The 24,584-nt window shown below is 32.5% G+C and overlaps 3 protein-coding genes across 5 annotated transcripts in view; 1 reads left to right on the top strand and 2 right to left on the bottom strand.

Moving 5' to 3' along the window:
- The window catches only part of LOC106780366 (protein KINESIN LIGHT CHAIN-RELATED 1), a 4,854-nt gene extending 3,029 nt beyond the window's left edge, over window positions 1–1,825 (bottom strand). Inside the window, exon 1 of the mRNA XM_014668649.2 lies at window positions 797–1,825. Coding sequence (XP_014524135.1) covers window positions 797–1,335 — 539 coding nt within the window. The 5' untranslated portion in view covers window positions 1,336–1,825. The remainder of the gene's footprint in view (window positions 1–796) is intronic.
- Window positions 1,826–18,194: 16,369 nt separating this feature from the next.
- LOC106780370 (laccase-6) lies at window positions 18,195–21,053 on the top strand. Of its 2 annotated transcripts, none has more exons than XM_014668655.2 (6): window positions 18,195–18,692; window positions 18,808–18,959; window positions 19,051–19,295; window positions 19,396–19,524; window positions 19,820–20,761; window positions 20,894–21,053. In XM_014668655.2, exons 1-6 carry the CDS (start codon window positions 18,573–18,575, stop codon window positions 21,022–21,024), a joined length of 1,719 nt encoding a protein of 572 aa, XP_014524141.1. In that variant the 5' UTR covers window positions 18,195–18,572; the 3' UTR covers window positions 21,025–21,053. The 2 variants fall into 2 exon arrangements, with proteins under 2 accessions (XP_014524141.1, XP_022632693.1); XM_022776972.1 differs by having other exon boundaries at window positions 19,393–19,524.
- Window positions 21,012–23,658, bottom strand: LOC106780371 (pyridoxine/pyridoxamine 5'-phosphate oxidase 2). Of its 2 annotated transcripts, XR_002666553.1 has the most exons (8): window positions 23,424–23,658; window positions 23,288–23,337; window positions 23,156–23,213; window positions 22,809–22,841; window positions 22,613–22,708; window positions 21,865–22,032; window positions 21,389–21,785; window positions 21,012–21,107 (listed from the first exon to the last, which is right to left on the bottom strand). XR_002666553.1 is itself a non-coding variant. In XM_014668656.2 (7 exons), exons 1-7 carry the CDS (start codon window positions 23,505–23,507, stop codon window positions 21,684–21,686), a joined length of 591 nt encoding a protein of 196 aa, XP_014524142.1. In that variant the 5' UTR covers window positions 23,508–23,658; the 3' UTR covers window positions 21,354–21,683. The 2 variants fall into 2 exon arrangements, 1 of the variants encoding a protein (XP_014524142.1); XM_014668656.2 differs by lacking the exon at window positions 21,012–21,107 and having other exon boundaries at window positions 21,354–21,785.
- Window positions 23,659–24,584: the final 926 nt, after the last annotated feature.

Below are 24,584 nucleotides of genomic sequence, written 5' to 3'. Positions count from 1 at the left end.
GACTATCATAGCTTAGTTCCAAGAAGGTTCAGCCAATTCACCAGTTGCTTGTAGTTTAGGAAAATGCTTAGCTTCTGAAACTGACATCCCCAGATNCGCAGTAGATTCCAAGGCCATTGTGGCCAACAGCTACATGCTTATCAACATAGGGTCCAGCACATCAGTGATTCAGAATTTGACATTTTAAAAAGTACAAAGTCGGCAGTGATGCAGTTTGTCACTGCAATTATGATGCCCACAAGATAAAGGCTATAAATGATTTATACCAACAAAGTAATATTTTAAGAGATAACAACAAACCCACTGCCCTATTTTTCCAACATCAAGGCCCATTTGCCAGTAATTCTCTAAGAAAATTTGACAGCAGATAACAGAAAGTAGAAAAGGAAAGAAAATAAAGTTAGGAATATTAGAAATAAAAATGATTCATTTAAAAAAACTGTGGCAAAATAATGGAAATAATTCTTCTTTTTAAAAAATAATATTTAAAATTGATTAAATCTGAACTTTCCTTTTAGTTCTACCGAATCAAAGAACCAGTATACTAATTCAGTATAAGAGAGAGCATTACTTGGCACTCGTACGGGAAAGTGCTGACTACGCAGTATTCTTGTCTAATCACAGATATTCTATATAATAAATTTATTAACTTTTACAATCATTGTTCGAAATAATATAGACGATGAATTTTTGACAGTTGAGATTATAATTTTTTATATATTGGTCAACCACAATGGTAAAAAGACATGTGGGTCATAGCAATTAAATGGATAAGGTGATAATAGTGTTACTTTACCTACAAGTCTCAGCTATTCTCGGGTCGGACTCACCCAGAACATCCATTTGGATCTTCAAACCCGACTCGTAACACGAAATGGCCCTGTCCAACTGCCCAATCATGGAATAAGTGTCACCAAGTTGCATGTACCCGGAGAACTGGGCCATGGCATGACCCGACTCGTTTTCCCCTTCCAGCAACAAAATGGACCTTTCCAAAGCCTCAACCGCCTCATCCAACCGCCCCAAACTGCTGTGTATCGCAGCAACCACGTGGAGACACGTGGCAAGCTCCAAGCCCGGGCCTGCACATCGCTCGAATGACTTGGAGGCTCGAATGGCGAAATCCAGGGCCTTCACCGGGCTCTCACCGGACGCTATTGTTTCTCGGGCCATCTTCAGAAGAAACGGGCCCAGATCCGGATTGTCCAAGGAGGACTCTTCTACTACCAGCGTCTTCTTCACGGTTCGGTTCAGCGGTGGGGTCCGCCTCTCACCGCCGTCTGCCTGTGGCGCGGTGCGGAGGTAATCCGCGAAGGGCTGCATTTGAGGTGGCATGGGGAAAGATTGGATGAAGGATTGCCCAGAAATCAAAATTGAAACTTTTGTGGGTAATTTGAATGGGCAGTGTTGTATTTGTGGGTTTGGGATCGTGGGTGGAGATGAAAGGAGGGAAGCTTCCTGATTTGTGTTTAGGGATTTGGAAAAGAGAAAGAAAAATTGTTAGGGTTGTTGTGAAAATTGGGAAGTGATAAATAGAGAGAAAAGGGGAAATAGATTAAGGGCGGTAGTGGTGGAAGGTTGCTTGGAAGAGACGCGTGATGATGGGGGAATTGGCATACCTTAATTTGAGGACAAGCTTGACTAGGAAGAAAGGAAAGAACAGAGAAATGAAGTCCATGATTACGAAACAGAGCAGTGTTTGAATTGAAACAGAGAGAAGTTTATGTTATTGCAATTGCTTATTTGCAACAATGGCTTCTTTGTGTATTTCTTGATGAATGCAAGTGTACATGCTGCTATTTGTTCTTAAATCAACAATTATAAGTACTTTTGTGCCATTGCATTTAACGCATAAAATTTTCAGTTAAATTTAGAAAGAAAAACTAAGTTGCAGCTGAAAACAGAGAAATATTCAAAAGGGTAAATTATGTGTTAAATAAATTAAGTTTGGATATTCAAAAGAGAAATATTCAGTTAGTTCCCGATTTAAAAAATGTCTAAACTTTAGTCTTTATAATATAAAAAATTATCAAATATGACAAGACTTAATGAACAATAAATCACAATTTTTTTAAAAATGTCAATATTTAGTCCCTATGATATGAAAAATATATCAAATCACTCATATTCGTTAACAAATCAGTCCTATTCATTAACGGAAGGTGTTATGAACAACAAATCACTTAATGAAAAACTTGTGATTGGTTAACGATGAAGACTAATTTGATACATTTTTAATATCATAGGAACTAAAGGTTGACATTTTAAAAAACGAAGACTAAACTGAACATCAGAACTACTTAACTTGGGAAAAAAGAGAGGTTTAAACCAATAAATTAATAATGAACCACTGTTTTAAAGAGTTTGGAGGAAATATTTTAAATCGTGTTCATATATTTATTATTTCTTTAATTTAAAATGAGAATAAAAGGTATGTTATTTCAATAAATGGTAAAAGATTTCTTAACTAATCATAGAAAAATATGTCAAATGCGTGGCAAAATTTATTAAAATATGTAATTCAAAAGTCAAAAAGTATACTCAATTTTATTTTAAAATTTATAATATATGAAATATTGGATTAAGTTTTTGGAGAAAATATGAGAAATAAACAGGAATGTATTTCTTCCTCTTGTTCTCCAGGCTCTATGTATTTATGAGGTTTGTGTTGTCCTTTCTTATTTAGTTTCTGATCCACCATTTTAGTTTTATATTTTATTTTATTCTTCGTAATTTTAGTCTAAAATTTTAAAAGATTTGTATTTTTTGTTCGATCTTTGATTTACTTGTGTTTTGTTCATTTTAATTTAAAAAATTAAAAATTAACATACATAAAACTAAGGATTAAATTAAAGTTGTAGATTGTGAAAAGAGTTATGGACTAAATCATAAAAAATAATAAAGGAACAAATTGCAAATAAAAATTAAAGGAGACTAAATCTGCAATTTACACCTGAAAATTGTTTAGAATTGTTTTTCTGGATACTTTTATATTTTACTCATAAAATATCTTTATAAATCAGTCATGAAAATGGTAATAACAATCATCACAGATTATATAAGAATTATAAAAGTGATAATAATAATAAGTCAATAGCAATTTAAAAAGGAAAAATAGTAAAATATTTTAAAACATAGTAATAAATATGTTTTAAATTTACAAAATTTATTTAGTCAATTTTTCATATAATAATATAATTTTAAAAAAGAATTATTTAGTCAAATTTTCATATAATAATATAACTTTTTTATTTGAGTTTTAAATCTCTTAAGGCAAGCCTTCCGTTCCAATTAAACAATTAAAATTAGTGATTTCGTGTAAAAAGATTATCGTGGCATAACACATTAGTAACAAAGTCTTCAGAATATTAAAGAATAATTATTTTCTTATTAAAACCTTGACATATAGTTCTGAAAAGTATAAAGAATTTATTTTAATTTAAAAAAAAAATAAAACTTCTTTTTCTTATAAACATATTAATTTTTCGAAATCTATTTTCTGTATCATTACACAAATGAAAGTTGGGAGGTTTATTTATATGTTTATTAGAATGTTATACTAAAATATTGAACAAACACTAATGAAAACATAATTAATTCGTGCTTTGTAGAAAATCATCATATAATTTTGTTGTTTTGTGTGGATAATTTAGGTTGTTGAGGACTTTGATTATCTTGCAAGTTTAATTATTTGTCGTATGGTCTGTATTTATTAGTTGTCGTTTTAATTTTTTACTTAATTTGTAATTAACTTGAAAAAGTCAAAGGTCTTATAAGAATTCAAGCTCACCTGCAAATTTCTTATGCTCTAAGTTTCTTCTGAATTTGTTTATGTTGAATTAAAAATGCTCAGAACTTCGAGACTAAGAGACAGCTTAAAACATATTAATCATGAAATAAACTTCTAAAAAGATTTTAATTTAATTATATGAAATTTTATGGGAGACATAACACCTGAGACATGTGTCTAATTAATATAAGATATTGATAATAGTTTTAATTTAAAACTTTTGGATTTCTAACTATATTATATTCGATCTGAATCGGTCGTGTTAAGACAAATTTAACTATGTTAATATTCATGAATTTTTCAAAAGATTCTTTGAAAAAACACAACAATAAAATATACTTTCAACTTGCATGAAGAATCTACATCACTTTAAACTCAAATTCTTAAAACAATAATTTTATAAATATTTATTTTTTATATCAAAGTTATCAAACTCAAGAATTGATGTAAATTCGTTAGAGTAAACTCAACTCGTAAATTTAATTCATAAATTCATAAAATTTTACTTTAAAATAAAAAAATTATATAAATAATTTTTTAATTCAAATAAATCTACAAAATTATATAACTTTAAATAAATAAAATTTATAGATATATTGTTCATAAAAATAAATACTATAAAACATAAATATAATTATTTTTCTTAATTTTTTTTCCTTCGTAAAATTGTTCTAAACTCGTGATTTTACATGATTCCTATTTTACAGTCGATTTTACCAACTTTATGAAAAAACGAATTTATTTTCAAATTAACTCGAAAATTATGTCTTAAAAAACGTAAACTTCACAAATTAACTCGAGAGTTTACTAAAGTATAGTTAGTGAAATTCTTTTATCTTTACATATTGTAAAACTTCAAGTCACTAAAATTTTAAATACATTTGTTAAAGATGTAATAGTTAAAGATAAAAACGAGTTTATTTAGTATATAAATAAATATAAAACTCAATTTAAAAAAATGATTTTATTGTATTCCTTTTATGTATTACTTTTATTATATTCAAAATTCAAATCTATTCTTGTGAGTAAAAATTATGCGAAGCCATAAGTGTACACTGAATTTGAGAGTTGGAGTTGGAAAAACGTAAGAGACAGAAATTGAATTAATAAATTGATATTGAAAAGTCAAAAGTGAGAAAGAAGAAAAAGGTCTCAAGCTCTTCTTCTCATAATCTGCATTTCTCTCTCTCTTTTTCTGCAGAAACAGTGTGATAAGGAACCACCCAAAATGGACAACGTTAACAGCAGCAACGACAATAACAACTATTGTGGGTTCATGTCGTGCGACAAACTGGACCGAATGGCCAACTGGGTCGGTGCCAACGTGGCATCAGCTTTCTTTGCTTCGTTGGAACGCTGTTCTTGCATCAACCTCAGCATCGACAACGATGATGACAACAACCAAAACCACAACGATGATCATCCTCTCTTCCTCTCTCAACCCACCACCCCTCTTCCCTCCAACACCAATCTTCCCTCCTAGTTCTCAATCTTATGTTTCCTCTGCTGGGTTCGGCTATTTCTTCATGTTTTTATTATAGACATATATGTAAAAAAGCTCTCTTGTTTCTGTGTTTTTGCGGAGTTTTGTGGATCCTCAATTACCTTTCATGTTTTTAATATATGGAGTTTGTTTATTTTATTTCAGAGATCGTGGTTTCGTGTACGATTTAGTCAATGGGTAGACGGATGCATCTTGATAGGTTTATACTGTCTTCTTTATTTTTCCTGTTTTGTGTTTAATTTGATTACAGAATGTGAAAAGTTATTTACTTTTTAGATTTTGAGATATTTACCTGAGTTTCATCGTCTACCTGTGTATTTTCTTTTAAAGGGGTATTTTCTTTTTTAAGTTCAAGATGGAGATTTGAAAAGAAAGGAGAGGGAGTTATTGCATATGTTTCTTGGTTTCCTTTTGGTTGAAATGAAATTCTTTGAGGGGTGAATAAGGAGTGGAGGAGATAGTGTTAGGTTTTGATAAGGTATCTGATACCATTCTGCTAATGTCATTGATTGAGGATGAGGTTTTTTTCTACTTCATTTGTGAAATCACATTTTTTTTTTTCTTTTTTATTGAAAGTAGATGTTGAAACTAAGCACGTTTTAGTGAGTAATGCTTTGAAAAATTTTGTTTTCAGTGTTTTTCTTCGTTGTGGAGTCATGGAGTTCTGGTTTAAGTTGAAATCTTATGTTGGATTTCTGTTCTTTTACAATTTTTCAGTTTTCTGATACAATGCTTAGAACCTGTTTGCCAAATGAATACTGGAGTTGAGAGCTTTTAAACATTGAAACTGGAATAGAATCCAAAGGATTTGCCAAATTAAAGGATAAGTTTTAGCCATTAATTTGAAAATGGCATGCCACTGTATCAGTTTCAATATCTGACAAAATCAATGGATCAGCAGATATTAAAAGTTTCACTAAATTCAGAAACAACTTATTTACACATGCAAGGCTATATGCAAGTTTATTTAGATGTTGTTTCAATGAAAAATGATGCTATGATTATGCTGGTGTTTTGCAAAACTGGGAATTCCATCTTCAAAGCATTGTAAAGAACAAAACAAGTGAAAATTTAGTTAAACATCATGCACATGGACTGTTTGCAACTAAATAAATAACTTGGTACTCCTCACATGATTTTTCTTGATACATTCTCTAAAGTGGATGAATGAGACATGTGTACTCTTACCAAATTAAAAATCAGTACAGCACCGTACAGGGAGAATCAATCACAGTTATTTTTCTTCCAGCAAATTAGCATCAGAACACAGTGCTTGATGATGAAAAACCTTGCATACTTCTCCTTCCAAACTTTTCCTTTTGAAACTTGAAGTTCTTTAGGTTCTGACAGCTTACGAGGTAGGCATCCCATGGTTATGTTTGAGTCTGAGATAGCAGAGAAAGAGGGAGAGAAAGTTCTCTCAATTGATATCACTTCAGACTAGGCTATGTTGCTATGATTGTTGTAGGCTTATTTCTTTATTTATTTGTTTTTTTGCTTGAAAGATACATTGGGGAGAGGAGGTTACAGTTGTTTGTCACAGTGTTTTGTCTCTCAGTGCATCGAAAACAAGAAAATTGTTTGTGATTTTTATCAAAAACAATTCTCAGTTAGATTTTTCTTATGTTTCAATTCGAAACCATTAATCTTTGCTAATTCTTGTTTGTTTTTATGTTGTTTTTATTATCAAGCCAAGCTTGATGTACTGATAATACTGGTTTATATGTTACAGGCTATTATTATATATTACTGGTTACTTTTTCTTTGTCTTTTATTTTATTTTTTTAAAACTTAAACTTTTCTTTTTCTTTTTCAATATATTCATTTAGCTTATTTATCTCTCTGATGGATTCGTTTTGATCCATTTTCAATTGAGACTTTTCTGATAAAAGATGTTGCTGCCTCTTCACCATTTTGTATGATTACATGTAATAGTTGATAGAAATAACTATTTTTTAATTGTGATACAAATATACAAATTAGAATAAAGTTATAATGTAGGCTTTAGAGGTTTTTCTTGAAATAAAGTGAAATATCTGTATAAATGAAAAAGAAATGATAGAAAAATAGCACAAATAATATTGATAAATGAATTTAGATTTGGAAGAAAAGTTTACCTCATTTAGTGATAAGTCATTAGTACAAGTAGTATGGAGATCAATCTTTTAAAATAAGATGTCACATTTTTCTTATTAATGAAAAATATTCATTAAATATTGTTAGTGAGGCTTTTTAACAAAAGTTAATTAATTACCAAAGTTCTGTTGCTAAAATCTCTTCATTTTATTGTATTTTCAATCTTCTGAAAAATATTTTTTTCTTTCTTCGAGTTCGCTATAGTCTCTCGTTTGTTTTTCATTATGTTTTTACATAACGTTAATTTTTCTTTTCAATTTATATTTAATGAAGACCTATTTTATATTAGTTGTATTCATGTGAATTTAATATACTTAGAATACAACTAAGATATTTTATAAAAAAAAAAACTAGAAATTTACAAAATAATAAAAGAGAGCTAAAAACAAAACCAAATGATAGAAATCTACAAAAGCTCAAAACTCGTGAGTGAAAGCTTAAAAATATGCTCAAACTAACAAGAATGAACTAGAAACATGCAATTAATCTAATGTCTACTCTTAATGTCAGAGCGGCGGCAGCGGAATGGTTAGAGTGGAATAACAAACCAAGAAGGTTTTTAATATAAATGTGTGCCTTTTAATTTCTACTCTATTTATCTTACTACATAAATAATAAATATAAATAAAAGAGTAAGGTAGAGAGAAATTTGCACAAATGAATTTTATACTGGTTCGGATCTTACCAATCCTTCGTCCAGTCATTTATCTCAAACCAAGATAAACATTTCACTAATCACAAAACAATTACAAACTACATTCACAAAGAAACAATTTGTAAGAGTTTAGAAACCACATCTCTTGATACCACAAGAGATGAACATGCAACTCCTTTGAATCTTACAAAGGATGAGACACCTCCTCCGAATACTTCACGAAGGATGAAACACCTCTTCCGAATACTTCACGAAGGATGATCATCTTCCACACACCTCCTTAGACGCACCAAGGATGAACCAACTATTCCTCCGTCACCATAGTAGCAATGTACCAGCACCACAGACAAGAGTTTCCTTAGTTGAGCAAGAGCACACAATTCTCAAAGAGTTCTGAGTATTTGAGCACAAGGGAAGAGGTGTTGTTGATGGATAAAGAGAGTATATTTATAGACTCAATAAAAAACTCTTCAGTCTTCGCAACTTACCATTTAAAGCTTTTAATTGATTAATATTAATGTTAATCGATTAAAATGAGTACAACGACTAGTTTTCAAAAACCAGAAAACTCCAACGGTTAGTTTTAATCGATTATTCTTATATTAATCGATTAGCTAATCGATTAAAATAAGTATTAATTGTTTATTTCCATACCAGTTGAGTTTTCAGCACCTGTAACGTTTTAATTGATTAATACTTGATTTAATCAATTAAAACTATGTGTTTTTTATTCAAAACAGTAAATATAAAGTATGAAGGTACATGGAATCAAAACCAATGAAAATTTATGTCCTAGGCACTGAACTACAATTATTACAAAAGCTTTTAATAGCAAAACAAGTCTTCAAAGGATCTTCTTGAATCTTGATATATCTTGTCTTGATTTAGGTATCATCAAAACTTCATCATCATCATTTTGCTAACACTTAACACTACCAAAACAGTAGAATAACTATGTCAACAAAGTCTAACTCATCAAACTAACATAAAAGTATGCTTATCTACTCGAAAGAACTAAGGATGCAAAATATAACTATGTTAACCTAGAAAAAGACTTAAAACAATGTAACAAAATAATGGGGAAAGTAAAAATAGGACAAACTCTAAGCTATACTCAAAACAACAAAAGGGATACTACTAGAAACAATTCCTAAAAGTTTAAAGTTGCAAAATAAAACTAAAACCAAGGTTAACTACTACAAACTATAAGGGAACAAAAAAGTTAGCATGTCCACTACTTTTATCTAGCAAAAGCATGACAAAAAGTAACTAGCTGTAAAATTGAACTCTAAAAATTGTATGGAATTTCAAAATCAAACGATAGCCAGAACATAATTCAAAAACTTAAGTTCTTGCATTCAAATTAAAGATAATTGAATCAAGAATGCAAAAAAAAAAATCAACTAAATTGAATAACCATAGAGAAAGTTATGGATCAACCAAACAAAAGAGGTCAAATCAATCAACATTTAAAATCTAAGTATTCTCTGTGAATATGGAGAACAAAATATGAAACTAAGCTAGAAATTACATCATTATAGCACTAAATGAAAATGGTAATGAAACAACAAAAGGAATTCTACTAAAACCAATTCCTAAAAGTCTAAAACAATAAAGTAAAACTAAAACCAAGGTTAACTACTAAAAAATACAAAGGAACCAAAATCTAGCATGTACACTACTTTTGTATAGCGAAAACAGGACAAAGAAACTAGGTGTCAAAATTGAACTCTATAAATGTCTGGATGTTCAAAATTAAATTGCAACCACAAAAGAAGTTCAAAATTGTAGTTCTTGCACTCTGTTTCGATTTGTGGAGTCGAGGTTAACAACCTCCTGATCTTCGTTAGTATGACTCCTTGCATAGGTTACTCTTCATCCTTCACTTCATTCGGTCGTGTTGGGAGGTTACCTTTAGAAGGTATTATGATGTCAAAGTCAGTAAAAATTTGATAGTCTAGTAATAAATGTATATTAAATGTAACCAACCTACCACTATATCTCAAACCTTTATTTATAGATTTCGGAATGGACTTCAGATTAGTGTTGACCTAATTACGACCCAACTAATAATAAGCATGCTTTAGCTTAAGCTAACATCCATGAATCTTAATTCTTGTTTAGGGTCGACTACTCTGTGCTAGCCAGGGGACAATCGATTAGCGATAGGGTGGAAATTGTGCAGCTACTAAAATGAAGGATCGTGAAGCATGAGCCGTCAGATCTTCGCTGGAGTAGGGACCTTGGTTAAGGCATCAGTAGACACTAAGCACTTCAAACTTGTCATGTGTAATAAAAATGAGCGGGTACGCACTAGATTTCTTCTACTCGTATTATACTTTGTTCAAGGATATGATAGTTTGATTTCCCTTTATGAAATAGTGAAAGAGATGAGGGAAAATCTCCCTTGTGTTAAATACACACATAGGGTTCTCTATTTATAATAGAAGAAATATGGGCTAAGCCCAAAATACAAATAAGAAATATAAACAAACTAAATAAGAAATATAAACTAATTAACTAAAGATAAGAGATAAATATAAACTAAATATAATATATCTAACACTCCCCCTCAAGCTGGAGCATACAGATTGTATGTACCAAGCTTGTTACTAAAATAATCCATAAAGACTTGGTGAAAATATTTGCTTCTGCACTCGAGAGACACCAAATTGCTAATGATTTGCAAGACGACATAGAAGACAAAATACCAACCCAAAAGACTCGCCCTGAGCAACAAATATGGGAGGTTGCTCCATGTAAATCTCATCTTGCAAATCGCCCTTGAAGAATGCCGCCATTGGATAAAGAGGTAATTGTTGGAGAGCCACCACGACTATAAATAAACTAACAACAAACCATTTTTTCCATGAAAAAAACATATATGGACGGGTCAAACGCAACGGTGAAAAGAGAGGTCAGAAGAGACAACAACGGAAGAAGCCATGGATAAACAGAAAAAGAGAAAGAAACCCTAAAAATTCAACATGCTCTGATTGCCTCAACGACCACAAGAGGCGATTCGGATGGAGCGGTCGTCAGTTGATTCTGGAACTCCGGCGAGGTTCCGGCGAGATTCTGGCGAAGGTCCGGCGAAAGGTCAGGTGAAGGTCCGACAAAGTTTCGGTGAAGGATGATGACCGACGGTGAGTAGCGGTGATGCACTGCGAATGCAGTGGCCTTTCTTGGCCACAGCAGAATAACATAGGTTGAAAGACTTTTAGTAGGGGCTGCCGGCGGCCATGGCGGTCGGCCGCCAGCAGACAGCGAAGACAACGGCTAAAGAATCAGAGAACCTTGCTCTGATACCATATGAAATAGTGAAAGAGATGAGGGGAAATCTCCCTTGTGTTAAATACACACATAGGGTTCTCTATTTATAATAGAAGAAATATGGGCTAAGCCCAAAATACAAATAAGAAATATAAACAAACTAAATAAGAAATATAAACTAACTAACTAAAGATAAGAGATAAATATAAACTAAATATAATATATCTAACACCCTTCAACGAATTTCAAATGGATGTTTTGAGGGAGCTGAACGTTGTTACCACTCATCTGCACCCGAATGGATAAGCCTTCATTCATGCATTTGAAGTGATATGGAAATCCTTGGATGTTACTCTCACCCCCACCTTGTTTTCTATTCTTTTTTCGGACCCGACAACACCTGAATAGGGCCTGGGTATCCCTTATATCAGATAAAGGAAAATGGTTGTTCACATTGTTCAATGTTTCCTTTAAGGGATTTAAGACTAATTATTTGAAAATAGTAATAAAGGATGTTGGTCAATTTAATCGAAGTACTCTTTGGATAATGATCGACCGAGATTTCCATTGTACTGGACCGAGAACCCAAAGAAATTGACTTCGTGGGCGAAATTTGCAATCAATTACCTTGCCGCCTCTCCTCTCGAGTATTGATTAACCTCATCGATTCTGACGTGCTTTGTCATAGAGTGTTCGATAAACTTTTAATTATTCTGTTATAACTATCATTTTTAACTTAGCTAAATTTTATGTATTATTTAAGATATCATGGCCACGTATAATGCTGCCAACACCAACGTCTTCACTATTTTTTCCCCTCAACGCAAGGTGGCCAACAAAGTTGCTGAAGAAGGTACGTCGGGTGTCTAACCCTCTACCGAACAAGCTCTACCTTCAAAGAAAAGGGCAACACAAGATCCACGACCCACACGGCCTAGGCTTGCTCCCTATGTTCCTGAATCGACCCCATCACAATCGTTCCTTCATTCGCCCAATATAAAGAGAAAAGAAAATCCCACATGGAGAAGTCCCCATCTTCTCAAAAGAGGAGCAAGAAGGAGTCTCCATGATTAGGACCCCTTTTAATTGATAATTTTTACTCGGTCATCCTTGTGGCCTAGAAGGCTAACTTCAATCTCTCCAACATTGAGTGGTTATACTTCAAGGCAATGACCATGGAAGAGGCCATAGATACGACTTTTGAACTCAATGTTCGAGCGGGCATTTGCGTGGTAATGACTGCTTCATGTCCTAAGGAGACACCCTCCCCCCTGAAGAGATGAAGGCTACCCAGGCGAAATTAGAGGCATCAAGGAAGGTCAACGAAGCCTTGGCTAAGCAACAGAAAGAGGACAAAAAGGCCTATGATAGCTATGAAGAGGATAATAAAAAGGCTACCACCTTGCCCACCATTGCCCGAGTAGCCATTAGATAGCTTTAATAGAAGAATGATGGTTTGACTCTAGATCTCCAGAAGATTACCAACTGCGATGAGTTGTTGGTCGAGTGAGAGACCTTGTTGAGGTAAAAGGTCGAATTGATAAAAGAAGTTAAGATCTCAGCAACGCAATCTTCAACGAACATACTATAGGCTTTAACAAGGCCACAAATCAAGCCGCAATATTTTTTTACATCCTTGTCGATTATGAAGGGTTCAATTTAATGAACCAGGTGGTGGACGGGCAATTGGTGGACATCAATGCCCCCGGGCCTACAAAAGAGCAAGTTGTCGAGCAGGGAGAGATCTAGAGCACTAAGGTTCATGACAAAGTTGAAGTTGTTAGAGACAAGGAGGAGGGTCGAGCAGGGGACAACGAGTAGGCATGTGGTCTAGAGGTTTATGGCATATTTTGTTTTTTGACATATATTCATGATGGTCGACTGTCAAATAAGCTTTTGGATTAGACAACCTTGGTTGGGGGTTCGACCTTATTTTGTATACTCTCATACAAATTAATGAAACTTAGAATTTGCTTGTCCATTATTCGCATATTCCCTTACCTTTGTTGCTTTTATTCATTGCTTCATCCGTGAAAACGCTCGCTTGTAACTTAGTGTCACTTTTATTAACTTGTTGCGAAAATTATTTAGTTAACATCGATCAGTTTAAACTTGACAATTAGTTCAGAGTGTTTTCAAGCTTATGCATGGTACTCAAACCTTTCTTTACTAATAAATTGGCAGTGCAGTAAGAGTTCTCGTAAAATGTTCCTTGCCAATCTTTTGAATATTGGGAGTTCACCATAGCAGATGACGAGAGAAAGTCATGCGTTGGTGTGTAGGCCCGATTTTGGTAAAACAAGAAGTCATGTGTTGGTGCGTAGGCCTTGTTTAGGTGAACATGTCGTGTGTGCTAGAGTACGAAAGAAAACATATGGTGATAGTAATTGGGAATGGTGGCATGGTTGTCTGGGTTGGAGTTGGATTAACAATGTTGTGAGTTGGATTCAAGTAAGAGTGTTATGAGCTTATGTCTTAATTGATAATTGTATTATTATATTATGTCATTATCTATGAATTAGATGTTGATTCTATTAGTTCACCCTTGCATTTGTGGTGATGGTTTCCACCTACGATGATCGTATTTATACGAGAGTAAATGATATTACAGATGTTGTTGCTGATGATGTTGAAACGATGAAGAGCAAGAGACGAGTGAGAAATTATTTTCAAGATTTTCGTAAGGCTATTCCTTTTATTTAAACAAATTATAAAGAGCTTAGTATGTTATTTCAAATTAAAATTCGCATGTTTTTATTTATTTTTACGATAATTTAATAAAGTTTAAAATTTTTAGTATTACTGTTTTATTTTTCCGGGATGTTCTTTCACTCTCACGTGACATCTTAAATCGTGATGTTACAAATTTACTTCTATAAAGATTGTAAAATGGTTGTCAAATAATCAAATAACCTTTTTCTAATTATAAATTCAAAAAATAATTTCCTCTACACAAGCTACTTTTTAATTATAATATTATGTGTAGAAAAAATTGTGCATCTACCATATTTTTCACATCCATTATGCAATTCTTATTTATTTCTTATTGATATGCAAGTATCCATTTTGTAATTCATATTCCAAAAAAGTGGTGACTTCACCTAATAAAGAACTCAACCTAGACATATTCGATTCCCGTCAAATGTTATCAATTTCTATTTTATTGGTTGCGCAAACAGTCTCATGTGTACTTAACAAAATAACAATAATATGTGAATTTAGATGATAGATATGTGATTATAAATGTGTACTAAGAATTAATGATAAAACAATAAAACCTAAGTTACAATTGGGAGAGTACTGTAGTTTTAGTTTAACTAAAAAAAAATATCGTGTCTTTTTTTTGTTAAAATGGAATATTTTAAATCCTAATGTTATAATAGAAAATATCTTGTATCATAATTACAAATTAGTTCATTTTAGTGAAGCTTTTATTTGTTAGGTCTACTATGAAATATAAATATCATTTCACGAACTATGTAGGATTAAGTTAGACCGAAAAATAACTACTTAATAGATTTCATTTTAATAATTAAAATATTTTATATTATAATTTTTCTTTATTTGGATAAAGTAATCAAACTTGCTTTTTAAGATGAAATTTAATTTTAAAATTAAAATTTACAAAATATTAGTCAAATTCAAATATTTAAATTATTTAAAAATTATTTTTAGGGTTAAATATGTTTTTAGTCCCTGTACTTTGGGGTGATTTTGATTTTAGTTCCACCTTCAAACTAAGATACAATTTAGTCCTTCAACTTTAGAAAACTCTGATTTTATTCCATTTTACCAAATTTTTTTAACTTTATTTGTTGTTTCAAATGCGCTTCTCAATTAACATTGAAGCAAAAATGTGTCAAACAATGTAAATAATCCAAATGCTACAATGAAACGTACTTGAAACAACAAATAAAGTTAAAAAAATTTGGTAAAAAGGACTAAAACCAGAATTTTATAAAGTTAAAGAACTAAATTGTACCTTAAAAAAGGGACTAAAACCAAAATCATCCCAAAGTATAGGGACTAAAAACATATTTAACCCATTTTTTTAATATGTGTGTAATGTATATAAAGAGAGAAGGACTATAGTTATGAAATTTTTATTTCCTTTTTTTTTCTTAGCGTATTTCAAATTTTATTATTTTAATCATTTAAAATATATTTTTAAAAATTCTAAATTTTAATTTTCTTGTCCAAACAATTCATTATACTTAAAAAAAATTACCAATAAATAATCACTCTGTTAAAATAATTTTAATGACCCGAAAAATCAATGAAGTTCTTGTGATAAAAAGGAGAGATTAGTTGTTAGACTTTATTAATATCTATAATCAATTTATTGAAAGAAAAATGGTATATCTCTGAATTTGTGATTAATTCTAAGAATCAAGAAATTTGTTGGTCTTAACATCCATCAATGGAAACTTTTGATTTTCCAGTGAAGATATGTATACTCATTTTCCTAACATTAAAACCCTCTTCTTTGCTACTGGTTACTTTTCACCAAGACCTTGTTCACTTGAGTGGATTTGAAGGAGAGTAATAGAGAGGATTTGATGATAAATTTTTTTGTTGTTTATTTGAATAAATTTGGAGGTAATTTTTTTTAATCTGTCACATAAATTAAATCCTACACTAATTCTCACAAATTTTACTTCCAAATCTACTCTCACTTATTTCTAAATTTATTCAAATAAAGAACAAAAAATATTACATTCAAATCCTCTCAATTACTCTCTTCCAAATTCAATCAAGTGAACAAGATCTAAGTCCATCCAATAAATATTATATTATTGATTTTTCTGTCTCTTTTCTTCCCATGCTCAAAAAATGAACATTTTCATGCCTACAGATCGCATAAGATCTCAGTTCAAGCGCATGGTATCATTGTGCCTCAAAGTCTATGAACAACGTATTCAGCTGATAGCAGAAAGTATATGCAGAGTTGTGGTAATAGCTTTCTCCTTCTACATATTCAGAAAAGTAGTAAGATATCAGAAGGAAGCAAAAAGGTTGACACTCTATAAACAACTAACATTCAAGTTTTTTTTTTTTTATCATGCTGTTATTTAATTCATTCATTTATGAAGAAGAATCATGATCAAGGAGGAATACACAAAGTTTGACCAGCGTGTATATTCAGCAAAGTTATTGAAAACTTTGCCTCAGCCACATAATACTCTTTTTGCATCATTTCCATTAGTTTATAATGAACATGTATTATATAAAGATGTAATGATATAAATTAAAATACAAAAAACATATACGAGAAAACACCATTGATCATATATACTTTATTATATGAATTATTATGCAAATAATTGTTTGTGAGAGAAAATGTGGGGACTGACAAGAACAGACGCTGGTGCGAAGCGTGTTTCAGAAGTTAGAATGTATATAATGGCATGCATGAGAAGAGACACAATGATACAGTTTCTGCATCTTGGCATCGCTACTTAGCGTAAAATTTTGTCCTTCAAATGCCTCTTCCACTCAAAAATGGCAATATTTGCCACCCGAGTGGTCATTATAGTCCTCAAGGGTGATTTTCTAGGTATGCTAACAGTGGAAAGTTCCAAACGTACACTACATTCTTCACTGTACTGATGAAAAAAGAAGCTACAGAAAAAGAAACACTGATACAACAAATGAAGTCACCTAAAAATGAAGTAGAAGTATGATGAAAGAGAAGTTGATATAATAAAGAACATACGAAGTGTTTTAATTGAAAGGTGCAAAAATTAGTTTACTTGTCAATTATTGAGGCCATTAATTACCAGTTAAGTACATTTGATATGATCACTACGTAGTTCAATTATCAGAATGTGTAGTGAGTTGCATGAAGAGTGTATAGTATAATCAATTAGCCATCCAAGAACTAGCATTGAAACCTTTTGTGTTGTTTGGAAAAGATACCATGCAAAGAAGATGTATTTTAGGTATGATGACTATCAGAAACGTACCCTGTTAAAGCAAATAAACCAGAAAGATGTTTGAAATGCTTTAGTTAAAAACTGATATTTGTAAATAGTAACGAAGGTCGTGATATGATTTACTCCAATAATGGTGGTCTAGGGATGTGAAGGCGTGCAGCAACTTTGCTTATCATTGAGAAGAGGAAGATGTCTAATAAAAGCAAAACAAAGTAACCCACCTTTTCACCAAATACAAAGTGAAAATGAATGGTTTGAGTTGTCCAAATCTTTGTCTTTTCAGAGTGCTTTATTTTTTTCAACTCTTCAAAATCTGGGTGCTTTGGGACTATAGACTAGTAATCAACTTACAACACCCAGAAATTTGTTTAGTTTGACTTTAGGTTCTTCACAGCACTGTAAAATAACAGTTAATGTGATTCAAGTAAATTTTTCATTTATTTAATTCTACATCATTGAATTTATTATTAACTTGGTTTTCATAATAAAAACATCTAAACTTAAGCATTCACAATCAAGTTTAACAAAAATCAATTTTGCAGCATTTATCAAAACACACTCAAATTCAAAAAAGTTGATCTCATCATGCATGTGAAAAGAAAACAGCTAGCAGCCTGAGAGTAACAAGGTTTTATTGAAAAAAAAATGGTTTTAGACCCTGTTAAATAAAATCAATTAATTCATATATAATATCCCAAATGATGGAATATGATTAGTTGTTGTTGATGACTTCTTATTGAATTACTTGAGATAACTGAATGCTTAATAGTTTAGTTTCTACCATATGTATGGTTTTCAACAGTACGAAGCAACTTGATTAGAACATGTTGCTCTATTATAAAAAGTAATAAAGCATTCAGATTTGTGGAAGATTAGTAGAATGGAAATGAAGGTGACTGATTGTGGTGGGGTTTAATATGGAGCATGTTTAGGGGTATGTGTGCCCTCTATTCTTAGTCAATGGTATGATTTGTAACAGAATATGTTTAACAGTAAAAAAGAAAATGGATAAAAACAGAGAAGTGGGATAAAAGGGAATGTTGAAGCCTTCCCTACCATTGTGGTCATGTTGAATAATCACTTCCCAACACCTTATTATCACCAACTCACGCTAGTGGAATCATGAAAGCTGACAAATAGAATAGAACCTGCATAGCCTTTTTGAGCCTTTTCTCCAATAAAATAAAATCCTCGAAGGAGAGTCTCACTGTCTCACTCCTTTAAAAGGGCCTCCCTTCTATTCTACCTCAGGCTTCCACTTCTACTCCCTACCCTCAAATGTCCAACTTAATCACCTTGTTTATGCGGTGGTTGTGTCTGCTATCTGCTATCTACAATGCCAAGCATATAGCACATGGAAGTAGTATGGGAGAATCAACCAGGTTCTATGATTTCAAGGTATAATTTACTTTTAAGTGCATATTATGGCACCGCATTTTACTTTCCAGTGGAATGCAGTGCTCTCCCATGCCTTTTTCTCTGTTTTGTTAAGCTCTAAATGGTTACTGCACAGGTTCAAACCAAAAGAGATACCAAACTTTGCAACTCCAAAGACATTGTCACAATTAATGGTATGTTTCCAGGACCTGTTATTTACGCTCAAGAGGATGATAGAGTCATAGTAAAAGTGACCAACAAGACACCTTTCAATGTTACAATTCACTGGTAATCCCAATAACAAAACAACCTTGTAAAGGAAATAATTCACTCAAATAACGATATCATACAGCTGACAAACTTGAATGTTAAACATTAGGCATGGTGTTCGGCAAAGGCTATCATGCTGGTATGATGGGCCATCCTTGATTACGCAATGTCCAATTCAATCAGGCCAGAGCTTCACTTATAATTTTTCAGTGGTGCAGCAGAAGGGCACCTTCTTCTGGCATGCTCATGTTTCTTGGTTAAGAGGAACAGTTCATGGTGCTATGATTGTTTATCCAAAGGCTGGGGTACCTTACCCGTTTAAGTTTCCCTATGAAGAGCACATAATTATACTAGGTATGTTGGTATTTCCCTTTGGTTTTGAATTCAGTGTATTATGTAGTTGTATGTTCTCCATATAATGCCACTGTTTGTGGGTTGATATGAATCATAGCAGGGGAATATTGGCTGCAGGATCTCCAACAAATTGAGAAGGCCACTCTAGCAAGTGGAGGACCTCCTCCAAAACCAGATGCATATACCATTAACGGTCATCCAGGACCCAACTACAACTGCTCCACTAATGGTATTTGAGATAATAAAAGATAACTAACAATGTAATTTTGATACTGGCCATTCTCATTTGTTGGAATTTCTTACAATTGTCTATTGGTCGAATCATTATTTTTATAAGATGTTTCAATTAGATAAAAATCCAAGTGGTGAGCGATGCCACTTTCAGCGAGTTTACATCATGACGATGTCCACGAGTTTGCATTTGCATTGTTCTCCTAAACCAGTCTATCACACATTAATACTATTGTAATTTGTTTTTTCTGCATTCCCTTTTCTTACGTACGTTTCTTTCCTCTTCATTTTAGATGTCTACCAAATTGACGTGATTCCAGGGAAGACCTATTTGTTAAGATTGATTAATGCGGGTCTAAACACTGAGAATTTCTTCGCCATTGCTAATCACAATTTAACAATCGTGGAAGCTGATGCTGAATACACCAAGCCATTCACCACAGACTCGGTGATGATTGGACCAGGTCAAACATTGAGTGTCCTAATCTCTGCAAATCAACCAGTAGGAAAATACTCCATGGCTGTAGCACCTTATGAGTCTGGAAAGATTGTCATATATCAAAACGTTTCAGCTATAGCAGGCTTCAACTACATAGGAGCTCCATCTGATAGCCTATCTTTACCTGCTAAACTGCCTAAACTTGATGATGAAGTGGCTGTAAAGACAGTTATGGACGGATTAAGGAGCCTAAATCAAGTCAATGTTTTTAAAGAAATCGATAAACATCTATTCATTACCATTGGTTTGAATGTTCAAAACTGTCACTCAAAGACACCAAAGCAAAACTGCCAAGGCATGCACAATGGGGTGCTGGCAGCTTCAATGAACAATATAAGTTTCGTTAATCCCAACATTTCAATCTTGGAAGCATATTATAAGAAAATAAAAGGAACATACACTGAAGATTTCCCAGACACACCCCCAAAATTCTATGACTTTGTTAATGGTGCCCCTAATACCATTCCATATGACACACAGTCATTGAATGGTACTAGAATAAAGGTCCTTAAATATGGTAGTAGGGTGCAACTCATTCTGCAGGATACGGGGATAGTCAACACTGAAAACCACCCAATGCACTTCCATGGCCACAGCTTTTATGTGGTAGGGTATGGAAAGGGTAACTTTAACCCAATAACTGCACAATTCAATTTAGTGGATCCTCCATACATGAACACAATTGGAGTTCCAACAGGAGGATGGGCAGCAATTCGCTTCGTTGCTGATAATCCAGGTATAGTCCCTAACGCTGAATTTATTTTCTCTATTGTTCCATTGAAAAAGCAAGGATTATTCATTTCTCTCTCTCAGTGTCTATTGAATTATCAATTTCTTACCATCAAAATAAAATGAAACTATTTTGCAGGGGTGTGGTTTTTGCACTGCCACATTGATATACACAAGTCATGGGGACTGGGAATGGTATTTATAGTTAACAATGGACAGGGAGAGCAGGAATCCTTACCACATCCTCCGCCAGACTTGCCACAGTGTTAAGACTACCAGCAGATCATAACAAATAGAAAATAGCAGATGATTCAGATCTTCCTGTCAAGCGATCTTTAGCTCCATGTTTGTTACTGTAAAGTGTGGCATTTCCATTTCTTTTAAAAGAAAAAAACTACGGATGTAAAAAAAACAAAATGACTGTAGCATGTTTGGTAGAGATTAAATTTATAGAAATAATCGCTTATTTTTCAAAAATTCTCTTAGAAAGTGAACAAAAAATAAGTGATTATTTCCTTAAAATAAATTGAACCAGACATGCAGTAGATAAATGCAAATTTTATTCTCTATAGTTTGATCTATATCTGCTAATCCATCTGAATTCTGAAACAGAAATAAAAGATATTAATATTACTTGAAATCAAAGTGATAAATAGTGGCTCCCGTCCTCTCCAAGGTTCCACCTCTGTACTAGTTCCAATTGAGATGTCTACATTGATATGATGCTATATGCACGGGGCTAATTCACACCCAATCTTACTAAACTTATTGAACAAGCGCAACCTTCAAAGGGCTGCACGAACATCCAGCAGCCATTGTAAAATGAATATCTGACTAATACATTCCCTCAAATCCTCTCTCATATACCCTCAAAACATTCAATTTGTTGTCTGCAGTGAAATACAAAGACGACACTGACAGAAAACAGATTATGGGTTGACCCTCTCCACAGTCCAGCTTTTCTCTGCTGCAGCACTCACACTTGATTTGAATGTTAGCCTCTGGTTACTCTTAAGATTCAAGTAATCAACCTGTAGGTGGTTGAAACCAAAGTGAATGTGTAGATGCAAAACACACATATTTATGTTAGACTCTGAGAGATATCATTACCTGATGCGGCTCTAGGATCAGAAGGCAAAAAGCATCAATTGGACCTGTAGAAGGATCTAATGATATATCTGGCTGAGCTTGCTCATGTAGACAGGGAAGTCCAGGGTTGGGGCACAGATATTGCGACCTTGATCTCAATGAACTGGCAAACCAAGAATGTTCTCTTTGCTGCATCATGAATTTATTACAGGAGGGGAAGATTATTGAAATGAATTAAAGTTTAATATTGGAGTTTGAAAATTGAAAACTACAAAAATTTGAAAGTAAAATTAAATTATAAGATTGAAGTTCAGTTTCAGTTTTTAAAAAGTTCAAAACATAAAACTGACAAGCAAACAGCACAAAGCGTAAGGGTTTTGTTTTACTTTTCCTGATTTGATGAGGGAGAAGAAAGATTTCTTCATTTTGCATGGTGCAGGTTTATACATTCAATTCTAGACTACCATTTTAATTTAATCTTCCCGTTATGCAGTTATCTTTAGCTCACCTTATGTTTGAAATTGCTTTTAGAGAACAAGTTGACATACTTGTCTCCTTTAGCGTAAAGAATAACGCAGCATCTTCTATCACAGGGTATTGATTGCACTTCTCTCAATAAGTGAAAGAAGCAATGGTTAAAATAGCATAATAGCTGGACCTTTCCATATCACGATTATACATAAAAGCTCACGCAACATACATAATGTTCAAACCACAATTGATCCAACAAATGGCAATTTCAATCATAACTCAAAATCTTTAATCAAACCTGAAGTTTTAGGGGTTCGGCATTCGAACCATCAATGATATCTACATTCCCGTTTATCCGAAATTGCTCCCAGGAATCCGTGAAATACCAACAAATCTAAAAAAAAAAAAAAAAAAAAAAAAAAAAAAAAACTAAATTAGTCCCAATTCACAAAATCTATTACACCCCTCATCAGTTTGTTTTACTAAAAAAGTACCTCAGCAGAGGAGCAAAGCTTGAGCTCTTCAATCTACACCACGAATAAGAAAACAGAAACTTCTAATTGAGTAACTTTTCAAAAAAATGAATCAACATGCCAACAACTACGTGCCTCTATGTTTTAAAATTGGGTACAAATTATTCAATGAAATAGATTTCCACAATCGATGTGTTGTTCTAAACTCTACTGCTCTAAATTGGTTTTAATGGAATTGCTTGAACCATTAACAAAATATTTATTTCTTCTAAGCTAGTAAATTATATATAATGCATGATATTACGAGCTATTCGAATTCCAAACATCAGATTAATTAGAGAAGTTGTTCGAGGAAAAAAAATAGAAACCTTGCGAGTGCGAGCATCAGTATTAATTTGGATGTTATCAGTATTATCTTGGAATCCTCTGAAAACGCAGATCATACAATGTCATGAATTTTCCATTAAAACCAAGAAGTTAATGAGAGAGGGAGGGACAACCTGAAAACGACAGTGCGATTCGAAGGTGTTCCGTTTGTTCCTACGGTTGCCTGCCCCAAACAAAAAAAACACGACTAAAATAACAAAAACGTAAAATTAAAAAAAAAAAAAAAAGTTGATGATTCTGATACTGTACGAGTTGCATGAAAGAAGAGTGCTTGAGGTGAGCGTTTGATTCCAAAGCGTTCAGAAGAAGCTGCTTCCACGCCACACTCCCCATTTTTCCTTTCCAACACCTTCGGATAATTTTTCCCAGCGCTTCAAACTTTTAAACTCTTTACCTAACATCCTTATCAGTATGATGCACGCCATGTGTTTTTCCTGTTTCACTGTAAAATTCAGACAAGATGAAAAATTTGTTCGTCATCTTACTCAAACGCCAACATGTTGGTTTAAGATGTTAACAAACAACATTATCAGAAAAGAAATATAAATTATGCTCCAATAAAAATAAGAACTTCTTTTTCAATACCAATTTATAGACACTAAAATAAAAAGGTAAAAAAAAAGATAAATAAATTATTGAAAATGATAAGTAAAATTTCCAAATTTATGAATGATGAAAAGGTTATTTATGTCTTTATATTACAAATAAGTAGGGTTTTTAAGTTAAAACAAAAACAAAAACTATTTTATTTTAAAATCATGTTAGAAAAAATATAAAGAACAAAAATTTATTTTACTTTATTAAAAATACATTCTAATAAATAATTTCAAGCATATTTACATGTAACTAAGATAGCTTTAAACATACCGTAATTCAAATAAATTTAGAGCTGTCAAAATGGGTTATAATTTGTGGATCAACTCAGTTTACTATGGATTCGAGATAAATTGAGTTTGAAAAAATTGTACTTTTTTATGCGGGTCAGATTTCAACCTGATTCATTTAAATCCAGCTCATGCGAGTTGAATCCTTGGTGGGTCAGGTTGGTCCATCAATCCACCTACCTAATTTTATTTTATTAAAATTTAATTTTAATTTTATAAAAAGATATTTATTATTTTTTTTCTTGAAAAAATTATTTAAGTTTCTTATTTTCAAAATTATTAAGCACTCATGTTATGAGTGAAATTTAGGAGTGAAATTTGTTTAGATTTAAATTATAGGAAGTTTATAATTTTTTTTATTTAAAAAAAATTGTAACACTCCAAAATGCTTCCGGGTTGCTTCATCCATTACATCTTTGTTCATCGAATGTATTGATCCTGGACCTAGAAGAAAGTGAGTAGGAATTTAACATCAAGTAGACTACATTTAAATCTAGGAAATGTGTTCCATGATAAAAGAGAAATA

Source organism: Vigna radiata, unplaced genomic scaffold (genome assembly GCF_000741045.1).
Source record: "Vigna radiata var. radiata cultivar VC1973A unplaced genomic scaffold, Vradiata_ver6 scaffold_179, whole genome shotgun sequence".
Lineage (NCBI taxonomy): Eukaryota > Viridiplantae > Streptophyta > Magnoliopsida > Fabales > Fabaceae > Vigna > Vigna radiata.
Note: the sequence above shows the minus strand (reverse complement) of the source record. Positions and strands in the feature narration are given on the sequence as shown.

Coding starts and splice junctions, on each gene's coding strand:
- LOC106780370 (XM_022776972.1), top strand. CDS start 18,573: ATGTCCAACTTAATCACCTTGTTTATGCGGTGGTTGTGTCTGCTATCT. Junction 19,525..19,819: donor CTACAACTGCTCCACTAATG/GTATTTGAGATA, acceptor TCTTCATTTTAG/ATGTCTACCAAATTGACGTG. Junction 20,762..20,893: donor CTTCGTTGCTGATAATCCAG/GTATAGTCCCTA, acceptor ACTATTTTGCAG/GGGTGTGGTTTTTGCACTGC.
- LOC106780371 (XM_014668656.2), bottom strand. CDS start 23,507: ATGGGGAGTGTGGCGTGGAAGCAGCTTCTTCTGAACGCTTTGGAATCA. Junction 23,338..23,423: donor ACTCTTCTTTCATGCAACTC/GTACAGTATCAG, acceptor TGTTTGGGGCAG/GCAACCGTAGGAACAAACGG. Junction 21,786..21,864: donor TGATCCTAGAGCCGCATCAG/GTAATGATATCT, acceptor AACCACCTACAG/GTTGATTACTTGAATCTTAA.